The sequence below is a fragment of the Balaenoptera musculus genome, chromosome 5 (assembly GCF_009873245.2).
Source record: "Balaenoptera musculus isolate JJ_BM4_2016_0621 chromosome 5, mBalMus1.pri.v3, whole genome shotgun sequence".
In the NCBI taxonomy this organism is placed as follows: domain Eukaryota; kingdom Metazoa; phylum Chordata; class Mammalia; order Artiodactyla; family Balaenopteridae; genus Balaenoptera; species Balaenoptera musculus.
Window position 1 is genome coordinate 140,247,876 of NC_045789.1, and position 18,750 is coordinate 140,266,625.

At 68.3% G+C, this 18,750-nt stretch overlaps 1 protein-coding gene across 2 annotated transcripts; it reads right to left on the reverse strand.

Annotated features, from left to right (window-relative positions):
- Positions 1-4,917: 4,917 nt before the first annotated feature.
- On the reverse strand, positions 4,918-18,230 carry FGFRL1 (fibroblast growth factor receptor like 1). 2 transcript variants are annotated; one of them, XM_036854028.1, is made up of 7 exons: positions 18,164-18,230; positions 17,497-17,591; positions 8,345-8,617; positions 7,110-7,190; positions 6,719-7,003; positions 6,294-6,647; positions 4,918-6,194 (listed from the first exon to the last, which is right to left on the reverse strand). In XM_036854028.1, the coding sequence occupies exons 2-7, from the start codon at positions 17,573-17,575 to the stop codon at positions 5,752-5,754; spliced, it is 1,515 nt and encodes a 504-aa protein (XP_036709923.1). In that variant the 5' UTR covers positions 17,576-17,591; positions 18,164-18,230; the 3' UTR covers positions 4,918-5,751. The 2 variants fall into 2 exon arrangements, with proteins under 2 accessions (XP_036709923.1, XP_036709924.1); XM_036854029.1 differs by lacking the exon at positions 18,164-18,230 and adding an exon at positions 17,804-17,850.
- Positions 18,231-18,750: the final 520 nt, after the last annotated feature.

Below are 18,750 nucleotides of genomic sequence, written 5' to 3' on the forward strand. Positions count from 1 at the left end.
TCCCTGGCTGTGCTCTCCGCCAGGGTCTCTCTAGGGCCCAGGGATGGCATTTTGGGGACATGAGGAGGACAGCTCGGTCTTCCCTTCAACGCGAGTCATCCCAACCAGACCCTCTCCATCCCCCACCCGTGACTCGGGATAAGCGGCCCCGCCCCTCTGGCCAGCTGTTGGCAGCTGTCACCACCTGCCGGCCCAGGGCCAGATGCCCCACGGCTGTGGAGCGAGCGGGGGTGGGGCGTACAGCTGTCTGGGTGCGAGGGCGTCTTGCCCCGCCCCCGCCCTTACCGGAGCTGCTGGACTTTTCATGGACCCCCCCACCCCACCCTGGGATCAAGTGTGCGTCTGCGCCCAGCCACCACGGGGCGGGGGGTGGGGACCTCTGGTCCTAACCTGAGGCTGCTCCATGCAGCCAGGCCAGCACGCGCCCCTCCCCAGGGCTTGTCTGGGGGGCTGGTCGGGCCCTCAGAACTGTACTGCTCATGCGTCCGGCTCAGCTTCCCTGGAGTCTTGAAGGTGCAGTGGGGGCGGGGCAACGTGGGTCAGCGCAGCCTCTGGGGATGGACGCCCGCGGCCCAGGAGACAGGAGGGCACAAGCCCCTGAGCTCTGGGCAAGGCCCAGGCAGGACTGAACCCAGATCAAGGAAGGAGGGGCCGTGTGTATCTCAGCCCGAGACCCCCTGCCGCGGGAGCATCAGTCTGCTGCGCTGGCCACCGGCCTGACCCAGACACTCTGTCTTGTCACCCCAGACAAGTGCCAGAGACAAGACCCCCCAAAAGGAACCAGCCTGCACCCTGAGAAGCAGGAGTGTGCTGAAGGCCCCCAACCCAGGGCCTCATTCTGCCCCGAGCTGGTACAGGATGGGTGCTGGCAGAGCACCCTCCCCCCAGCTCCCCAGGCTGCCCAGGGTGCCAAGGCAGGGGCATGAGACGCCGGGCCTGGTCGTCAGTAGCCTTGCGGTGGATGGGCACACCCAGCCGGGGCCAGTGCAAGTCCTGTGTCAGCGGCTTCCACGCCTCAAATCAGCGGTGCCAGGGGTGCGGGCCGCTGACTGGGGCGCCACTTGCTGCAGGGTCTGGGCTGGGCTGCTGCTCGGCAGACCCTGGGGGGTGGGCTCTTGAGCCCACCGGGCACGACCCCAGGTGACCCCAGGCCACAGAGCCAGAAAAAGGCGTCGGAAGCTGCTGACCCAGGGCTCCACTGGGCGCCACCCCCTGGGGGTCTCCACGAGAGAAGCCCCTTGGGAGGCAGATCCCACCTCCAGGGCCCTACATTCCCAGGTCTGGGGATCCTTGCAATCTCCCACCTGGGGTCACTGACGTGTGCTGGCCTGAATGGGAGGTCGACCCTCCCTTCCACAGACAGCGGCAGTCCAGGGGTCAGGGTGGCTGGGCCGGGGGGAGCACCGGCTTGCGGAGGTCTCTGAGCCAAGGCAGGACTGGAGAGGGCTCAGCAGGGCAGCCGTAGGGGTGGGGGACAGCCTGGGTGGGGCTGGCAGGATGGGGGTTGAATCTGGGGAAGGAATGCATAGACCTTCACCGGGCTCCTAGGAGAGGCCCTGGCCCTCAGCTCCCCTGACACCTGGCCCATCTTGTGAGGGCCCTGAGCCCAGCCAGGCCCGGGCGGTTGAACAGGACGGGCACCCGGCACCGGGTGAGGTCAGCACGGGGCACAGAGGGAGCCCCCAGCTGCCAGGCCCCGCCCCTGCCCTGCCCAATCCCCGCCCCTCCCCGTGATCAGCAGCCTCGGTCCCTGCCCACCATATGCAGCAGGGACGTGCCAGGTGCTGGTGCCAGGCATGGGGCGGAGGCTGCCTCCCAGCCCAGCCCGGGGGCCCGGCCCCCGCGCAAGCTTGGCCCTGTGGGAGTCCCCTGTCTCCGTACCCCACCTTGCAGCAGCCCGCCCCACAGGCCCGTGCGTCCCAGGGCAGCCCAGCCCACGCCCTGGGTCTGGGCAAGGTCCGCCGGGGGCGCTCACCTTTCGGCCCCTCGGGGCCCAGCCCCTCCATGCCACCTCAGCCCCCGCAGCAGGTCCAGGGCCCTGCAAGCCCCAAGCAACGCCACCCGGGGGGCTGGGGCAGCCTGGCTGGCGCCTGCAGGTCCTTGACCCCATGCCCCCAGTCCCAGGTCGAGTCTGTGCTGGTCCCGACCCCATGTCCTATGTTCCTGTCCCTTTTCCTGTGTCCTACATCCTGCATTCCCGTCCCAGGTCCCCTGGCCTGGCCCCCAGACAAGGCTCTGATCCCCTGCCAGGCCCTCCCAACCCCAGGTCCACGGGGGTGTGGTGGCCCCACGTCCCCTCATCTTCAGCTTCTGTCACATGGCCTGGTCCCTGGACATCAGCCTCAGGCCCCCCCTCTGGGACAGCTGCACAAGACTCTCGGCCACCCCTTTGAAGCCAGGAGGGCTGGGCTGCGGGGCTTGGGGGTGGGGAGGGAGCAGGCACACCCGAGGGTGTCAGAGCCTGGGCTGCCCTTTCAAGGTCACCAGGCTTCAAGGGGACCAGCTTATCACAGCCCAGATCAGTGGGAAGATGCTGGCCTGGCCCCGGGGCTCCTCCCTCCTGGCACCCACCCACCCAGCACCCACCACCCAGCACCCCCACCACCCAGCACCCACCACCCAGCACCTCCACCACCCAGCACCTCCACCACCCACCACCCACCACCCACCACCCAGCACCCCACCACCCAGCACCCACCCATCCAGCACCCCCACCATGGACATCGGGAGTTTCAGCCCAAATGGCTCTCAGAAGCCTCAACAGAACGAGCCATTAGTGGCTGTGAAATCAGATCAAGACATTGACTCCCAGTCTGGCCTGGGAGTCACTCTGAGACACAGCTGGATCCCCCTCCTCTCCCTTGAGACTGGGGGCCCCCACTCCCACCCCACAGGGAACCCCACAGAGCTGGGCACAGGAGGCATTTCTGTTCCTGTTGGGGGTCCTGGTAGCATCATGGGTGGCTGTGCCCTGGTCTTCCTGCCTGTGGCCAAGGGCACATTAGGGCCTGGCCTTGGTGTTTGTGGAGGGGCAACTGTGGCAGGAGAAGCCAGGGTGCGGTGCCTCAGAACCCAGGAGGCGAAGTCCTGCCGCGGTGCCCCTCCTCATGCCACTCTGGGCTCCCCGGCCCTTCGGAGCCCAAAGACTCTCCACTCCGGCCTGGCCTGCCACCTGGCCCCGCCTGCCGCCTGGCCCCGCCCACTCGCGCTCCCATTGGCTCCGCCCCCGCACAACCTGGGAGACCCCAAGGGGCGCGGGGCGCCAAGGAGAGGGAAGGAAAAGGGGGTGTTGGACAGAGGGAGGGGGGCCGGTCAGTTGGAGGCCCAATGAACAGACGTCTGTCCTGGTGGGCTTCGTGGTGGCCAGGCAGCCCCAAGAGGATGGGTCTGTCTGGTCGCCCAGACCCCCCGCCCAGCCAGGCACCCTAACATGTCCACAGAATGACCAGCCCATCAGCAGCCCTCTCTCCTGAAAGGGCACTGGGGCATGGGCCTGGAGCCACTGGTCTCCCGAGAACCAGGACCCGGGGCCCTGATGGGCCTGTCAGGTCATTAGCCCCCAAGGCTTCCCTGGGGCAGATGATGAGGGTGGTCCTCACGTGAGCCCAGGTAGACAGCACTGTCCCTCAGGCCAAGAAGGGCACAGGGTTGGGAGTGGCAGAGTCTCCTTTGAGGTTCTGGGGGACTGTACCCTCAGGGGTGCTGGGCAGGGGGCAGCTCATGCCCTGTGACCCAAAGATGGCCCACAGCCTGAGGTCTCCCCACTGCCCAGCATCTACCCTCTCCCCACCCTACCCCCTCAGACTGAAACCCAACCAGGCGTCGGCTGCAGCGTGTCCTGTCTGGGGAACATCTGTTCGGTCACCAGCTGCGGGCTGCCTGCAGCCCACACTACCCCCCTGGCCACTGCAGCCCGCTCCCCACAGCCGGCCAGGCCCTAGGTCTCCCGCGGTGCCCACTATAGGTGGTCTCCGTCACCAGGCCACAGCTTGGTCACTGCCCACAGAGTCAGGACCACCCCAGTGGGGCTTACCTCAGAGCTAGCCCCTGCCTCCTAAGAGATAGGAGTGGGGTCCCCCCTGGGAGGCCAAAGGATGGGGGCAGGTTGAGAAGGACAAGGGACCCCATCCTGCACTGCATGGGGGTCCCAGTGGAGGAAGGGCAAGGGGACTGGGGACTGAGCCCTGGGAGACTAGAGCAGCGGGAGGGGACCAGCCCGGAGCTGGGGAGGAGGCGGGGGGTGGGCAGCAGCTCACTGCCCAGGCACGGAGGAGGGGAGACTCGGCCCTAGCCGTGGGCCCAGTGTTGCCTGGGCAGGATGGCAGGCACCCTGACCGGCGGGTCAGGCAGAGCCTGGGCTTGTTTCCTGAAGCGCTGCGAACTAGCGGCTCAGGCTCACCCCTCCTGCCGACCTTCCGACATACCGCGCAGGGGGCTTCACTAAAATCGCACCGGCTCTTTTCTTAAGATGCTCCAGAACCTCTGGGCCAGGGGCAACCCAACCCCTGCCTGCTGGTTGAGTGAGTCAGAGCCTCAGTTTCCTCATCCGGAGAGCGAGGCCACGGGTGCACACCCAGGGTGGACGGTTCCCTGCAGGCAACTGGCCCTAGCCCACCTCCCCACCAAGGCCACCCAGGGGACCCCAGAATGTGGGATGGGAGAAACACGGGCCCTGCACTGAGGGCTGGGGGGCCCCCCCCGGGCCAGATGTGCAGGACTCTGGCTGGCCAGGGAGGCGCATGCAGGCGAGTGGGGAAGAGTCCTTCGGTTCAGGGCACTGATGGCAGGACCTGGGGACCCTCAGGCCTCAGCCCCCGAGCCTAAGGCCTGGTGATGGGGCTCCTGAGAGCTCCCCCATCCATCCTATAAACAGGCACATGCTCACGCACAGATGCAAACACAGGAAGAAACACCAGCTTAGAGGAAAGGATGCACATTTTCTTGTTTAACAAAATAAATTAAATATACGAAGCTTCAGCTCAAACTCTATATAAAATTACAGAGGCCTGGGGCCGCCACGGGTAGTGGGGTGATGGATGCCCGGTCCCGAGGTGGACATCCAGCGCGGCCAAAAGGCCAGGTGGGTCCTGGGCCTCAGGAGAGGCCGAGTCTCTGTGGCCCAGCCCTCCTTTCATCATTATTAATATTATTATCTTAATTTCTTAAATATAAATATCAAGGGCCCCTTCTCTCTGGCAGTGGGACGGGAGGCACCCCCTGCCAGCTCCGGCCTCTCAGGACGGGGCCTAGGACTGCTCCGCCCGACCCCCCTGCCCAGGGCACTGGTGGACTCCTGGACACCCAGGACAGGTGGTGGCAAAAATAGCCTGGGCAGGGACACAGGCGGGCAGGCGTAGGGAAGGGGGTCGGAGTTTTTGGTTTGCAAAGCCAGGGTGCCTCTCAGATCTCCTGCCAGGCCAGGGTGGGGGGGTGACCATGGCCCCCATGAAATCCTTATCACGGGGCCAAGGGATTCCTTCATGAGCTAGCCCATCGCTACATGCGCACTGCAGAGTTACAATACAGACCTTCCTGAAGGCTTCTTAGTCTGAGTGTGTGTGTGTGTGTGTGTGTGTGTGTGTGTGTGTAGTTGTGTGTGTGTGTGTCCAGAGGTATGTCATGCATGTGTGTGCGTCCAGGTGTGTGTGTGTCTCACGTGGGGCGCCTCTCACCGCAGTCCATCCTCCTCTGTGGCCCCTGCCCCAAGCCTGCCCGGCTGGCCGGGCCCCCACAAGCCCACCCCGAGGCACCCTAGCACTGGTAGTGGATATGTTGATGCTGGTGGACCTTGCCCTCCACGTGCGAGTGCGTGTGTGAGTGCGTGTGCGTGTGCGTGTCCGTGTAGAGTTTGGGGTAAAGCTTGGGGCCGGGCGCTGAGCCCGGGCCCAGCAGGTGCTGGGGGGCCGCCGGGGGCCCGAGTTCCTCACACAGCCCCACACCGGGGCCGGCACCGAGGGTGGGGGGTGCCGGCAGGTCCTTGTCCCCGCCGCGGTCGCGGGCCGTCGCGGGCGGGCGATGTGCAGGCACCAGAGGGGCGGGCGCGGGGGCGCATGGCTTCTTCTTGGCCTGGCAGAGCCACAGGAGCACGGTGCCCAGGATGAACACGGCGCCGGCTGGGATGCCGATGACCACGGGCCACGGCAGGCTGGTGGTCGAGGACGAGGGGCCCACGGGCGGCCCTGGCGGCTTGGGGTCTGCGGGAGAAACCGAGGAGGGGGCGGGGAGAGGAGCGTCACGTGTGGGCGGGGCCCGGGTGGGGCGGGGCGGGGCGGGGCAGGGCGGGGCCCACGCACCGGGCAGCACGGTCAGGAAGGCGCTGCGAAAGCTGTAGCCCATGGTGTTGGCGCCCAGGCAGATGTACATGCCCGCGTCGTCCTGGCGCGCGCGTGTGATGAGCAGCTTGTTGAGGTAGGAGCCGTCGGGCCGCGACCACACGTCACCCGTGGGCAGCACCACGAACTTCTGGCCGCCCACGTCGATGGTGGAGTTGTAGCGGCCCTCGGCGCCATACTCCACGCGCTTCAGCCACTGGATCACCGGCTTCACGTCGCTGCGCACTTTGCACTGGAAGGATGTCGTGCCTCCGAAGTCCACCGTCGTGTTCACGGGGTGCGTGCCCGTGAGGACGGGCTTGGAGCGCGTCCGCTCTGCGCAGGGACATGCGTTGGGCACAGCCCCCGGGCGCAAGCCCACCCCCACCCCTGGCCCCGGCACTCACGGATCACGTCCACCTTGTAGGTGGCGTTGATGGCGCCCGCGCGGTTCGACACGCGGCACGTGTACTTGCCGCTGTCCTCGGGGCGCAGGTTCTTCAGGCTCAGGGTCCACTTCTTCTTCCTGTGCTCACCAGCCTCCGGGCGCGTCAAGGCCTGGTCATCCTTCATCCACATTATGTCGGGCCGTGGGTGCCCACTGGCCACGCACTTGAGCCGCACGGAGCTGCCCACGGGCCGCGCAATCACCCGGCGCCTCATCTTGGAGGGCTGCGTGAAGCGGGGCCGGGCTGCGCGGGGTGGGGGGGAGCGGGCGGGGCACAGAAGTCAGCGGGCACTGGGGTGGAGGCGCAGCCCCCCCCCGACCAAGATGGCGACGCCTCTCCCCGCGCTCACCCCACTGCTTGCTGGCTGGGTCTTCCTGGCCCCCGGAAGAGCCGTCGTGCCCCGGGCTCTCCCTTCCTGGACTGGTGTCGTCTGCAGAGGGGAGGGTGCATGAGAGGGGCCTCGGCAGCCCCTGTAAGACCCCAGGACTGGCTCCCAGGCCCCAGCCTCAGGCCCAGCTGGGAAAGCTCTAGAAACGCCAGCAGGAGGCCATGGGTGCACACCCACATCTCAGAATCCCAGAGACAGCTGGGCAGGAGCCGCCCACCCGGCCCACTCCCTGGGTGCAGGTGACCCCGACAGGCGTGGGTGGGACGGAGATCTGGCTCCCCCACCCTGGCTCCGGGGGGTCTGCAGGGCCTGGGGGAGGTGGGGACCAGGCCCAGCCGGCAGCTGCAGTAACCCTAGCCCACATCAAGGGGCCGAGGGCTAGGAGAGCTGACATGGCTCGCATACCGCCTGGCCATCCTCCCCTTTGAAAGGACGCTGGGGGGACACCCACAGGACTCCCATTCCACAGCCCAGAGAAGGCCTGTGAGGCCTGAGGGGGGCGGCGTGCTGAGGAATGCCCCCCCCTCCCGGTGACAGCCGCGCCTCCACGGCCCAGAACCAAGGCCAGGCGCTCAGACCCCACCCCGGAACCCAGCGGAGGGGCGCGTGGGTCAGGCTCTTCCTTTGTGCTGCCAGGGAGCCTGCCCCGAGGGACCCGCCCGGGAGCCCATGGGGGAGGGCCAGGCGCCAGCGCCCGGTACCAGCGAGTGGAGGGCGTGTTGCTGGGGGCGCCGCCCGGTCCCCAAGCCGGGGCCCCAGAGGCAGAGGAGAACAGAAGGCCCTTCCTTCCCAGCGGCCCCTCTGAACTCCGAAACCTGAGCCTCAAAGTCATGGCCGACGCCAAGGCTGCCGGCCCGCCTGCCCCGCCAGGCTGCCCTTCAGTGGGACCACCACCTGGGGCCCCCATACCCACCCCTGCCGCCCCCCCCAGCCAGCCCTGGCCCCCAGGTCAGCAGAACTTTGGGGGAGAAGGGGTCGGGAGGAAGGGGAACCCCAAGGTGAGGCCTGAGGGGGCGGGGCCCGGCCTGGGGGTGGTGTCCTGGGCTCAGAGGCGGGGAGCAGGACGGGTCTGGTGCTGGGGGCCGTGGGCCGAGCTCATGCAGCGTGAGGGGTGGGCACACGGGGAAGGTCTGCCTGCCCGCCCGAGCTGACTAGGCACGCACGGCAGGCCCCGCCCTGGCACGGCCAGCACTGACCCATCACGATGAGGGTGTAGTTGACGCTCAGGCTGCCGAAGCCGTTCGCAGCCTTGCACACGTAGGCGCCGGCGTCCCCTCGCTCCACCTCCTTCACCTTCAGCCCCTGGGGCAGCACGCGGAAGCGGCTCCAGCCGCCATGGATCGTCCGGCCGTCCTTGGTCCACATGGTCAGTGGCGGCGGGTCCCCCTCCACGGGGCACTGCAGCCGCACGGTGCGGCCCAGCCGGGCCACCTGCCGCGGGACTACCTTGTCCGCCATCCTCGGGGGGCCTGTGGGGGTCAGAGGGCTCGGTCAGGGAGGAGGGGACCGGCAGGTGGTCGGTCAGGGCCAAGGCAGGCATGGGCACTGGGAGCGGGGGGAGGGCTGTCCCTGCCGGGTCCCCACCCCAGGACTCCACCCAGATACACCTACCCAGCTCCCAGACCACAGGAGGCGGCGTTCACCCAGGGCCCACCGCGCTCCCGCCCGGGAGCCGGAATGCAGGGGTGGGGGTGGGAGGGGGGAGGAGCGGCTCGCCCAGGAGGCACGTCCACAGGCGAGCGAGGGCGGCCCCCACCACCTCCCTGCAGGCACCCCGTTTGTGTGTGCACGTGTGAGCGTCCCTGCGTCTGGTGGCCCACGTCTGTGCCTGTGTGTGCATGGGCTGCATCAAACCGGGTCTGTCTGCCTGGACAAGAGCCTCCCTGCTGCCAGGCAGGCCACACCAGGTCACCAAGGCCCTGGTCAGAGGGCAAGCAGCTGGGCATCCCAGCCCTGGGTGGCCACTGTCTGCCGTGGGAGAAGCCTGAGTCCTGGGCTGAGGCCACGATGCCCTTCACCGGCGGGGAGAAACCCATCCCCGTCCGCACCGGCCCGGGTCCACCCAGCCTCACTTTCTCTGGAGTCAAGTCCAGGGAGAAGGGGGATGACCAGGCCTAGAGGGCAGCAAGAGACGGGCCAGCTGGGGAGGACGCTGCGGACATCAGAAGGCTATGGCGCGATCTCCTGGTGGACCCTCAGGCCCCTCCCTGCCGCGCCCCCACGCCTGACGCCCTGAGCTGGGGCTGGTCTGCAGCCCCTGCACCACAGGAAGACCACGAGGGGTGGAGGGCTCTTACGTGGTCACCCACCCACGGTCCCTCCAGACCAGGAGAGGCAGCCACGGGCACCCAGCTGCCCTTCCCAGGGGCTTGGCTGGGCCCGGCTCCCAGGACTCCGCCCACCAGCCACTGGAAGGGGCACCCACCCCACACGGCAGCCACTCCAGGCCGTGAAGGCCAGGTCCCGAGCCCTGGCCACACGGAGGTGCCGGAGGCGCGGCTGCTCTGAGATGCTATCGCTACAGGGCCTGAGAGCGGCATGTGTTTTTAATAACCAGCTGGTGTTTCTTCAACATGCAATTGCCAGCTGGTTCTGCTGCCGCTTTGCAACCAAAGTGCTCCTGTGGGTCCCCCAGAGACTGTAGCTCCCAGGGACTCTCACAGAGCATGGGCCCCCATCGCCTCTGCCTGGGGTGCGCAGGGAGCGTAGGGGCCATCCCCATTTGGATGGAGGGAGCTGACAGCCCAGGGCTCAGCTTCTCTGGGGCCCCAGGTGGGGAGGGGGTCCCGAGTCTCTGATTCCAGGGGACTGGGGTGTGAGAGACACAGAGACACTGGGCACCTTCCCTCTACAGCCTCCCCCCCTCCACATCCTGCCCCATTCGGCTGGCCCCACCCCCTCCATGCAGCCCCTGGACAGTGGGCCGTGCCAGAGGTGCCAGCCAGCCAGCCAGCCCTCTGGCTTCCCCTGATACCCGCCTCTCCCTAATCACTCACTTGTCTCCAGGGCCCCCCAGGCACCTACCCAGCTCGCAGTGGGAGAGGCTTCAGGGCCCCCAGACAAGTGGACCTTCTGAGGCCCCCCAGGCCGCCCAGGGTCCGGGCCTCATTCCCAGGCAGACCCTGTCCACCACCTGTCACTGCCTGAAATTCCACCATTCACAGGGGCCTCCCAGGCTGCAGGACAAAAGGGCACCCCCCAGCCCTTCCCGGGCTGACACCTGGGTGCAAGGATCACACACACACAAGCACAGGCACACGGACCCACACATGTCCACACAGACACACGAATGGCTTGGAAGGCATGTGGGGAGGACGGTGCCCGCACGAGGAACAGCACCCCTCCCTGCTGGGGCTTTGCCTGTCCCAGCGGCATCGCGGGGGCACCACTGGGGGCTGGTTCAACACCCCCGACCCCCGAAGGAGCCCGCCTCAGTGGCAGAGAAAGCGCCAGCCTGACAGGCCCCTCCCTCTCCCCACCCGCCAGAGGAGACCTTGTTGGGGGGCACCTACTGGGTGGCAGGGACGCCACCCTCGGTCCTGCGGAGTGGAGGGACAGAGCCAAGTGACCGCCAGATGGGCCGGAAGTGTGGCCCCATGGGCCGGCCTGTGAGCAGTGAGGGGGACAAGGCAGCGCCCGTCCAGAGGCCCCGGCTGGAGCCAGCCTTATCCTAAAGCAAACAGCCCCCCTCCCCTCTGTGGCCAGCCTCACCCCTCCCCACCCCCACCTGGGCTCCGGGGGACCCAGACATGAGGCCGGGGCCCTGCCCCCCACCCCGGCCTCTGCAGAGACCCCCCAGCAGGCTCACCAGCGGGAGGCCTGGCCCCCCAGATTCCTGGGAATTTTGGCCGCCAGCACGGCTGCTGCAGCTCTATATTTAGCCTGGGAAACACAAGCCCTGTTGTTCCACCTGGACAAGGCCTCCCACCCCTCAGCCACGGGGAAACTGAGGCCTGAGCTGGAGACCCGCAGGCCCCTGGAGGGCATGTGGGTGGGGGCAGCCGACGCAGCCTTAGCGCCTTCCCCGTGAGCACCTCCTCCAGGAAGCCCCAACCCTGCACCCACCCGCAGTCACAGCCCTAGGAAGCCGCGGGCACAGGCAGGAGGCACACGGCGCAGGCAGGGCAGACGCGGGGCAAAGGCAGGCTGGGGCAGGGTCTCACCCCAAGAGGGGGGCTGAACGTAACGGGCAGGGAAGGTGTCGCCCCTTCCTCTCCTCCATGCTCCTTCACCCTCAGCTGTGAAAACATGGTCAGGAATGGGGGTACTGGGGGGGATGGGGGCAGCCACTCCGAGGCCCCCACAAACCCAGCTTGGATTCCCAGCCGCCATCCAGAGCTGCTGTCACACACAGACCCTGTCACACCGACCCCCAGAAGCACACCCCAACAGTGGATGCAGACTCCCCCCCACACACCCCACCTCTGAGCATTCCAGACGCCCAGGCCCACAGCCCCTCCCCCTGCCCGGCCAGGAGCACCGCTTTCCCCCGTTTAGTATAACAAGACCCGGCGGCAACCCCAGCCGATACCCCTCCTGCCCCAGGGCCCAGGGAGGCAAAGCTGCTGGCAGGGACAGAGAAGGGACCCCCAGCTGTGGCCCACCCCGTGCCCACCACCCCGTACCCCCAAGCCATCTCCACAGGCCCTCGGGGCCGCCCCAAAGCTCAGCACCCCACACCTCACTGCCCCGCGGCCTCCGCCCAGCCTGGCGCACCTTCCCGACACCCCCTCCTCCCTCCCCGCCCCCAGGGGCACGGAGGCCTGCCCTGGCCATTGCATCTGGACCCACGCTCCCGCTCTGTTCACGGTCTGTCAGGGGCTTGGCCGTGGCAGGGATGAGAGGGGTCCCAAGTATCGGGCTCCACCCCTCCCCACCGCCCAGGGTGTTCTGTGGGACCTGGCTTGCCGACCCCCAAGCTGCCTTCAAGAGGGGCCGGGCCAGACATCGCCCCTCTTCCAGGGCCCGTGTGCCAGAGACCAGCAGGGGCCACAGAGGCCCCGGTGGTCTCAGCCGTCGCCCCGTGAAGCCGCAAACACAGGTGAGGATGAGGGTGCATGAAGCACCGGCCGGCTCATCCGGGCAGCTCCGTCCCCCGCAAGCCCTGCGAAGCCCCAGAAATTTCCAGCCTGGAAGGAATTCTCTGGCAGGGGGCGGGGGAGGTGGGGGGCGCGTCGGGCTAACCAGCATGGGCCTGGCTGTGGGGTGAGGGCGGCCGGCCAGAAGCCACCGTCCCGCTGTGCAGGGCCAGCTCAGCAAGCGGCGTGGGGAGGGGTGCTGGGCCCTGGCTGGGGGGCCGGGAGGGGGCAGGCACCTGGCACCAGGCAGGGCAGGTAGGCAATCTCTGGGGGGTGCGGGCGCCCAAGGTGGTCCTCACAGTGAGGACCGGGCGCCGCGGGTGAGCTGGGAAGGCCGTAGGGCCAGCACCCTCCCCAAGAAGGCGAGGCCTGGGGGGGAAGGACAGGAACGCCCCAGGGCGGGGGCACAGGTGAGGACCACCCCAGGGCTGCCACGAGGGGGGCAGGCTCAGCACACGTGCACACCCGCACTCGCACACAGGCTCCCGGTCACCAGCCGGCCCAGGGCGGCCCCCGGGGGCTGGACCCACGGGACCTGTGGCGGAACTGGTAGGACCCGCAGGACAGGTGGTTGCCCCAGAAACCAGGCCATTCTGGGCGTGGCAAAGGGACAGCCTGACCCACCGAGCAAGCCGGCTGCCCAGCCGCGCACCGGGGGGCGGGCAGACCGGGGGCCTCCGGGTCTGTCCTCTTCTCTGGAAGTCCCCAGATGGACCTTCAGTGGACCCCCAGCTTCAGGGCTCCTCCGCCTCACCCTCACCATCCCCAGGACCGACACGGGAGGCCCGGAGCATCACCCTGACGGTGCCACTGCCCTGGGGGGGACCCATGTGAACTGCCAACAGGGGGCAGTGACCGCAAAGCACCCGGGCCCTCACCAAGGGACTCAGCTGAACACTGGGCAGCCCCCGACGGGTGTCCAGATCTCACCAGGCCCACCAGACTCAACGCGGACCCACCCTGCCATCCACCCCCACCTCAGGCACATCACTTGACCCAGACCCGCTCCCAGCTGCCAAAGGACCGAGAAGGCCCTTGTCCAGTGGGGCCTCCCACACCTGCCGGCACTGGACCGAGAGCCCAGGGTAATGCGCCGCGGGGCCCAGACCACCCCAGGGGGCCCCGATCCAGGTTCCGGAGTCACCTCGGAGGTGAGACAAGGACATTTTCCTGAGCCTGGAGCCCCTGGGCGTTTAAGCAGAACCTCGAGGGGGAGGGCGATGGCTATGGCAGAAGACCCAACCACGCAGCAGCCCGGCCTGCGCGGCCCCAGGCCAGAGCCCCTCCCTCCCACCCATACCTGCTCCACGGCAGCCCATGCCCACGGCGGGCTTCTTGAGGCGAGGACTGAGGCCATGGGGCCTGAGCAGGCCAGCCCAGGCTAGGCGCCCCCAGGCCCCCGGAGGCCACGGGGCAGGCCACCTGGCCCTCAAGGCGCACATGCTGTGTCAGGCTGAGCTCCGGAGTCAGCCCCACTGTCCCCGCCGGAACCCGGACAGGCTGCTGCACGAGTGCAGAGGGCAGCCCGGAAGCCACTGGCAGTGGCCCCGGACCAGGAGAGCGCACTCCGCAGGCCCCGGCTCCTCCGGGGCTCAGGACCGTGGGAGCCAGAGGGGGTCCCTCCTCCCCGCCTGCTGCCCCAGGCCCCTTTATTCACTCCTCAGCCACTCAACAGCGCACAGCTTGTGTAAATCTCTCATGAAATAAACTCCCCGGCAGGAAGAAAAGCAACTGTGTTTCCTGCCAAGATGGGAAACCCTGGATTTCAGCAGCCCTTAGGCTGGAGCAACTCCTGCAGTGCTTCAGGGACAGCTCCTAGGAACCCCACCCTGGGCCAGATCTCCTCAAGGGGGCCAGTCTGTGCTGGACGGGGGGCAGGCACCTACCCCACCCCCTGCCTGCCTCCAGGCCCCGCCCCCAGCCACTCAGTGGGGGCACAGGGTGTGGATGGAGGCCCCAGGACTCCTCGCCGGAGCCAGGAAGGCTGGCCACGATGTCCTGTTGGAAAAGCCCCCAGGACACCCCCTCAGCTGACCAGCCTCTCGGCCGAGCCCTTCCCCACTCAAGGCCCCTCCCCCGCTACACCACGGCGCCCGTGTCCGTTGGATGTCCACTCTGGCCCGGTGAGCTGCCCACCTCTGCCCACAACATCCCCCCAGCTGGAGGTCTGTCCTTGCCCACCCTGACCGGCCCCCACCTCTCCTTCCAGGCCCCAGAGTGACGCCCATGCCTCTGCGCCCCACCACCCTCCAGTGGACCCCGGGCTGCGACCCCACCTGAGGTAGCCCAGGACAGCGGCCCCTGCTCTCCTGGGGCCCGGAGAGAAGCCAGGCTGGACTTGACCAGGAGCACCTGGTGGCCACCACTAGGAAGAGCGGGTGGCGGGCAAGGCAGGGTGGGGCCACGCTGGCGATAATGTCCGTGGGGTCTGGGGACGGTGGCACGGGCACGCCTTCCTTCCACACGCTGACCTGCTGACGGAGGCCGTCACCTGGACGCACCAGGGCTGCGGTCACCAGGCGAGGCACAGCATGGGGCAAAGGAGGCCAACGTGGATGGCCACACAGCGGGTAGGCGGCCACAGCCCACCTCCCCCAGCACATCAGTGAGCCTGAGCCGCCCAGGTGATCGGAGGCTGAGGCTGCTGCTGGGGAAAACCAACACGTCCCCCGTTAGGGCTGCGGAGCCGGGCCGGAGCCGGAGGCCCACTGATCCCCCCACGATGGAGACAGAGCCTGTGGGCGGCCCAGGCTCAGCCTGGCCCAGCCAAAGGCCACTTTGTTCAGCTCCCTCCTCCCCCCAGAGGGGACAGTGATTTATTTTCCCTTCCAGGAGTGGGGCCCAAGGCAAGACGTAAATGGGGCCGCTGGCCCACATCCCCACCTCCCAGAGCCTGGGCCGGGCTCCCACAAGTCCACCTCAGCCCTGGCCGCACACTGGCCAGCACCGCCTGCAGGGACCTAGAGGGGAGGAGGAGACCCCCTGCAGCCTGGCCAGAGGCCGAGGTCAGCCAACGCACATGCACACGCCACAGCCGCCCTGACGGCCACATGCTTCCCCAACGACTCACACGCTCCAGCAGACCCTTCCCACCACAGCCCCAAGGCAGGGCAGCCCCAAGTCCTCGCCGTCCCGCAGGAGGTAGGGCACCCGGGCACGCCGGCCAGGTCCAGGGGACAGGGAGGGACCTCCAGGGCTGGCTACTCGGAGACCATCCACTGCACCATCCTCAGAGAAGTTCACACGTGGCACTTCTCAGAAAACCCTGAAATGACTTCTTCCAAAGTAATTTGTAAGAGGTATTTCATTCGGAACCTCTCAGAGCTCTCACTGTGAGAAATAAAATGGAAATGAAGAAAGCCAAATTCTTTTTTCAAACTTGAAAAAAAAAAAAAAACAGTTTAAGACAAACCCACCAAGATTGTGAAACTTTGGGAAAAGGGGAACTTTAAAAATATGATTGGAGTCTAGAAATGTACCGATTCCAGAAATTGTGACACCACGGGGAAAACGGCTTTCAAAAAACCACCCAAACTCTCTCTGCGCTGGTTTGTCAGCCTAAAGAAGGTCCGCGCTCAGCCTGTTCACTCGCCAAGTGGGAAGGGCCTGAAACGACTCTGCCCTCCAGTCGAGGCCTGGCGGAGAAGCCAGCACAATTCAGGAAGAGCACTGCCCCCCGCACCCCCAAAACCACAGAGGCCCTTGCCCTTGGAAAGGGGCTCCCACCTCCCTACTGCCGCCAGGGCCTGCACCATGGAGCCCGAGGCCTCAGCCAAGGGGCACAGGGCAGGGTGTGGTCCCTCTGGGACCCCTCGGCGCCGAGGCAGGCCCTACCGCCCACTGCCATCCATGGCCCGCTGCCACCGGCCACTCCACCTCAGGCTCCAGCCAATGACCAGGCCAGGCCAGTGGCCTCCAGAACCTCCTTGGCCGAGTGGCCAGAAGACAGGCAGGTGCGTGGATGGGGGAGAACAAGCAGATAAAAGAGCAATCAGAGTCCAGGCCGCTGGCCACTGGCGGAGGGGGGGCCCTGCTGGGCATGACCTGAGTGTCCGCAGTACCCTGGCCACTGCCCGTCCTGGCCACGCCTGGGCAGCCCCCACCCTCAAGCCAGCCAGCCAGTCCCTGGCGGGACAGGCGGGGCGGGGGGGGGGGTGGGTACCGTGGCATGAGGCCCACCTGGGCCGCCGCCCGCCACCCCACACCCGAACGTGGCCATATAAGGCCGGGTTGGTCTCAGTGCGCCCGCTGGGCGGCAGCGGCGGCGGGGGAGGGGTGCGAAGCCGCAGAGGGCTGGTAGACAGGGCAAGGACGATCCTGAGTGGTCAACACGCCCAAAGGGCTGGCCTGGCCGCAGGTCCCGCCTAGCTGAGAAAGGCCAGCACTGAGCATGGCAGTGGGAGTCTACGGGCACGCATCACCCATCAGCCAAGGACGCCCCTTGCTGGGGCTGGTTGCAGGGGCAGGGGTCCCTCCGGAGGCATCTGGGCCTGCCCGCTTGCACAGCAGGTGTGTGAGCCCACGTCCAGGCCCTGGTGTGGTGCACGCCGAGAGACGTAGTGTGTAGCCGGGAGTAGGTGGTCTCAGGGTCTGCCTTAAGACAGGCCCCTACCCTCCACCATGCAGTGACCCCATGCACTGGGCACTCATAGTCTCCCAGCCCCCACCCTGTACCTTCCTAGAGATGGGCAGGCGTAGGGCACAGGGCTGGGTCATTAGTCCCAGAGGCCAAGAATGTCCCCACTGTTCCCACACCCAACCCTGGCCACCAGGGGGGTCTCTGCAGGTTCCCAGGGGCCTAATTGGGTCCAATGTGGCCAAACAGCCCATCACGCAAGAATCCACCGTGAGCAGCTGCCCGCAACTGCAGGGATGTGTGTGTGGATGTGTGCGTGTGTCCTGAGGGGAACTGGGGCCAGAGCCCACCCTGCCAGCAAGCGTGGGGCCCCACGGATGAGCTGTGGGTGCCCTGAGGGTGAGGGGTAACCCTGTGGGAGAGCTGGAGGGACCTCATGGGTGAGATGGGGATGCCCCATAGGTGAGCCCACAGGTAGCTGGGGAGCCACGTGGGTGAGGGGGGCCCGCGGGTAAGCTGGAGGGTCCCATGGGTGCACTGGGGCGCCCCGCGGGTGAAGGGCGGGCAGAGCGGGGCCAGCAGGGGCGGGGCGCAGGCACGCGCGCCAGGCGGGCACTGTGGCAGGGTTCAGGGCCGGAGGGAAAGGGGCGGCGCTGGCGGAGGCCGGGGCGCCGGGCTGGGCGCCAGCACTCACCTCGGGCGGCGGTGGCCGGCGGGAGGGCCCCCAGCAGCAGCGGCAGCAGCAGCAGCACCAACGCGGGGCTCGGCGTCATCTCGGCCAGTGCGGACCTGGGGTGCATTCAGAGGCCGGTCACTGCGTGGGGGTGGGGGTCGCCCCGCCCCCCGCCTTGGGCCCCGGAGCCGCCCGCACCCCAGCCCTGGATCGCGGGGACCGGGGTGCGGGCCGCCCCGCCTTCCCTGCCGCGCTTCGGGCGGAGGAAGCGGCGGCGGGGGAACCGTGGTTATCAAAGGCAGACAAAGGGTTTACACTAATTACCGACCTCCCCCGCCCCCCCTCCAAACACCGTCTGGATTCCTGGCTCTTGTAACTCGGGCCCTGCCCGCGGGACACACAACACCGGCGGCCCCGCAGATAATCGCCTGCGCCATTAGCGGACAAATTTGCGTTGGGGGGGGGGGCCCACGTGGGGTTCAGGGGCGGGGGCGGGGCACTGGCAGGACCTCGGGCCAGGCGGGAGCGGCGGCGGCGCGTGCCGGTGCCGGCGGCTCCCCACCGCAGAGCGGGAACCCGGACGCTCTCAGCCCGGGCCCCCGCCCCCAGCCCCGGCCCCGGCCCCCGGCCCTCCCGAGTCGGCCCGCCCAGTCTGCCCCGGGGATCGCGGGCGCGCGGAGGGGCTCACCTCGGCGGAGCTCGCGGGCGGCGGGGCTCAGGGCCGGGCCCGCGGGGCGCGCTGCGCGGTCATCGCCGCCCCGGGCGCCGCACCCCCCCGCCCCGCGCCCCCGGGCCCGGCCTCGGGACGGGGCGGCGCTACCTGGGCGCGGGCGGCTCGGGTCGGGGCCGGGGCGGGGGCCGTGGGCTGGGGCCGGGGACGGGACGGGCGGCGGGGTCGGTCCGGGGGCCGGGGCCGGGGTCCCGGGGCGGCGGGGCGAGGGGCCCGGGGCGCCGCGCCGCGAGGCGTCCTTCCCTGCGGGGCTTTGTCAACTCTCCCGGAGCGAGCGCCGAGCCCGCCGCGCGCCCCGCCCCGACACAACTTCCTGCCAATCGGCGCGCCGAGGCCGCCGCGTCCCGCCCCCTTGTCCCGCCCATCTCCCCGCCCCTCTCCCCGCCCCGCGCCCGAACTTTCCGCCAATCGGCGTGCGCGCCCGCCCCGCCCGCCTGGCTCCCCGCCTTAACCCTCGCGGTGCGGGCGGCCCGCGGGCGGGTCGGCTCCCCGGGGCACGGCCCCGCCCCCGTCCCGCCCCGCCCCGGTCGGCCCCTGGCCCAGCC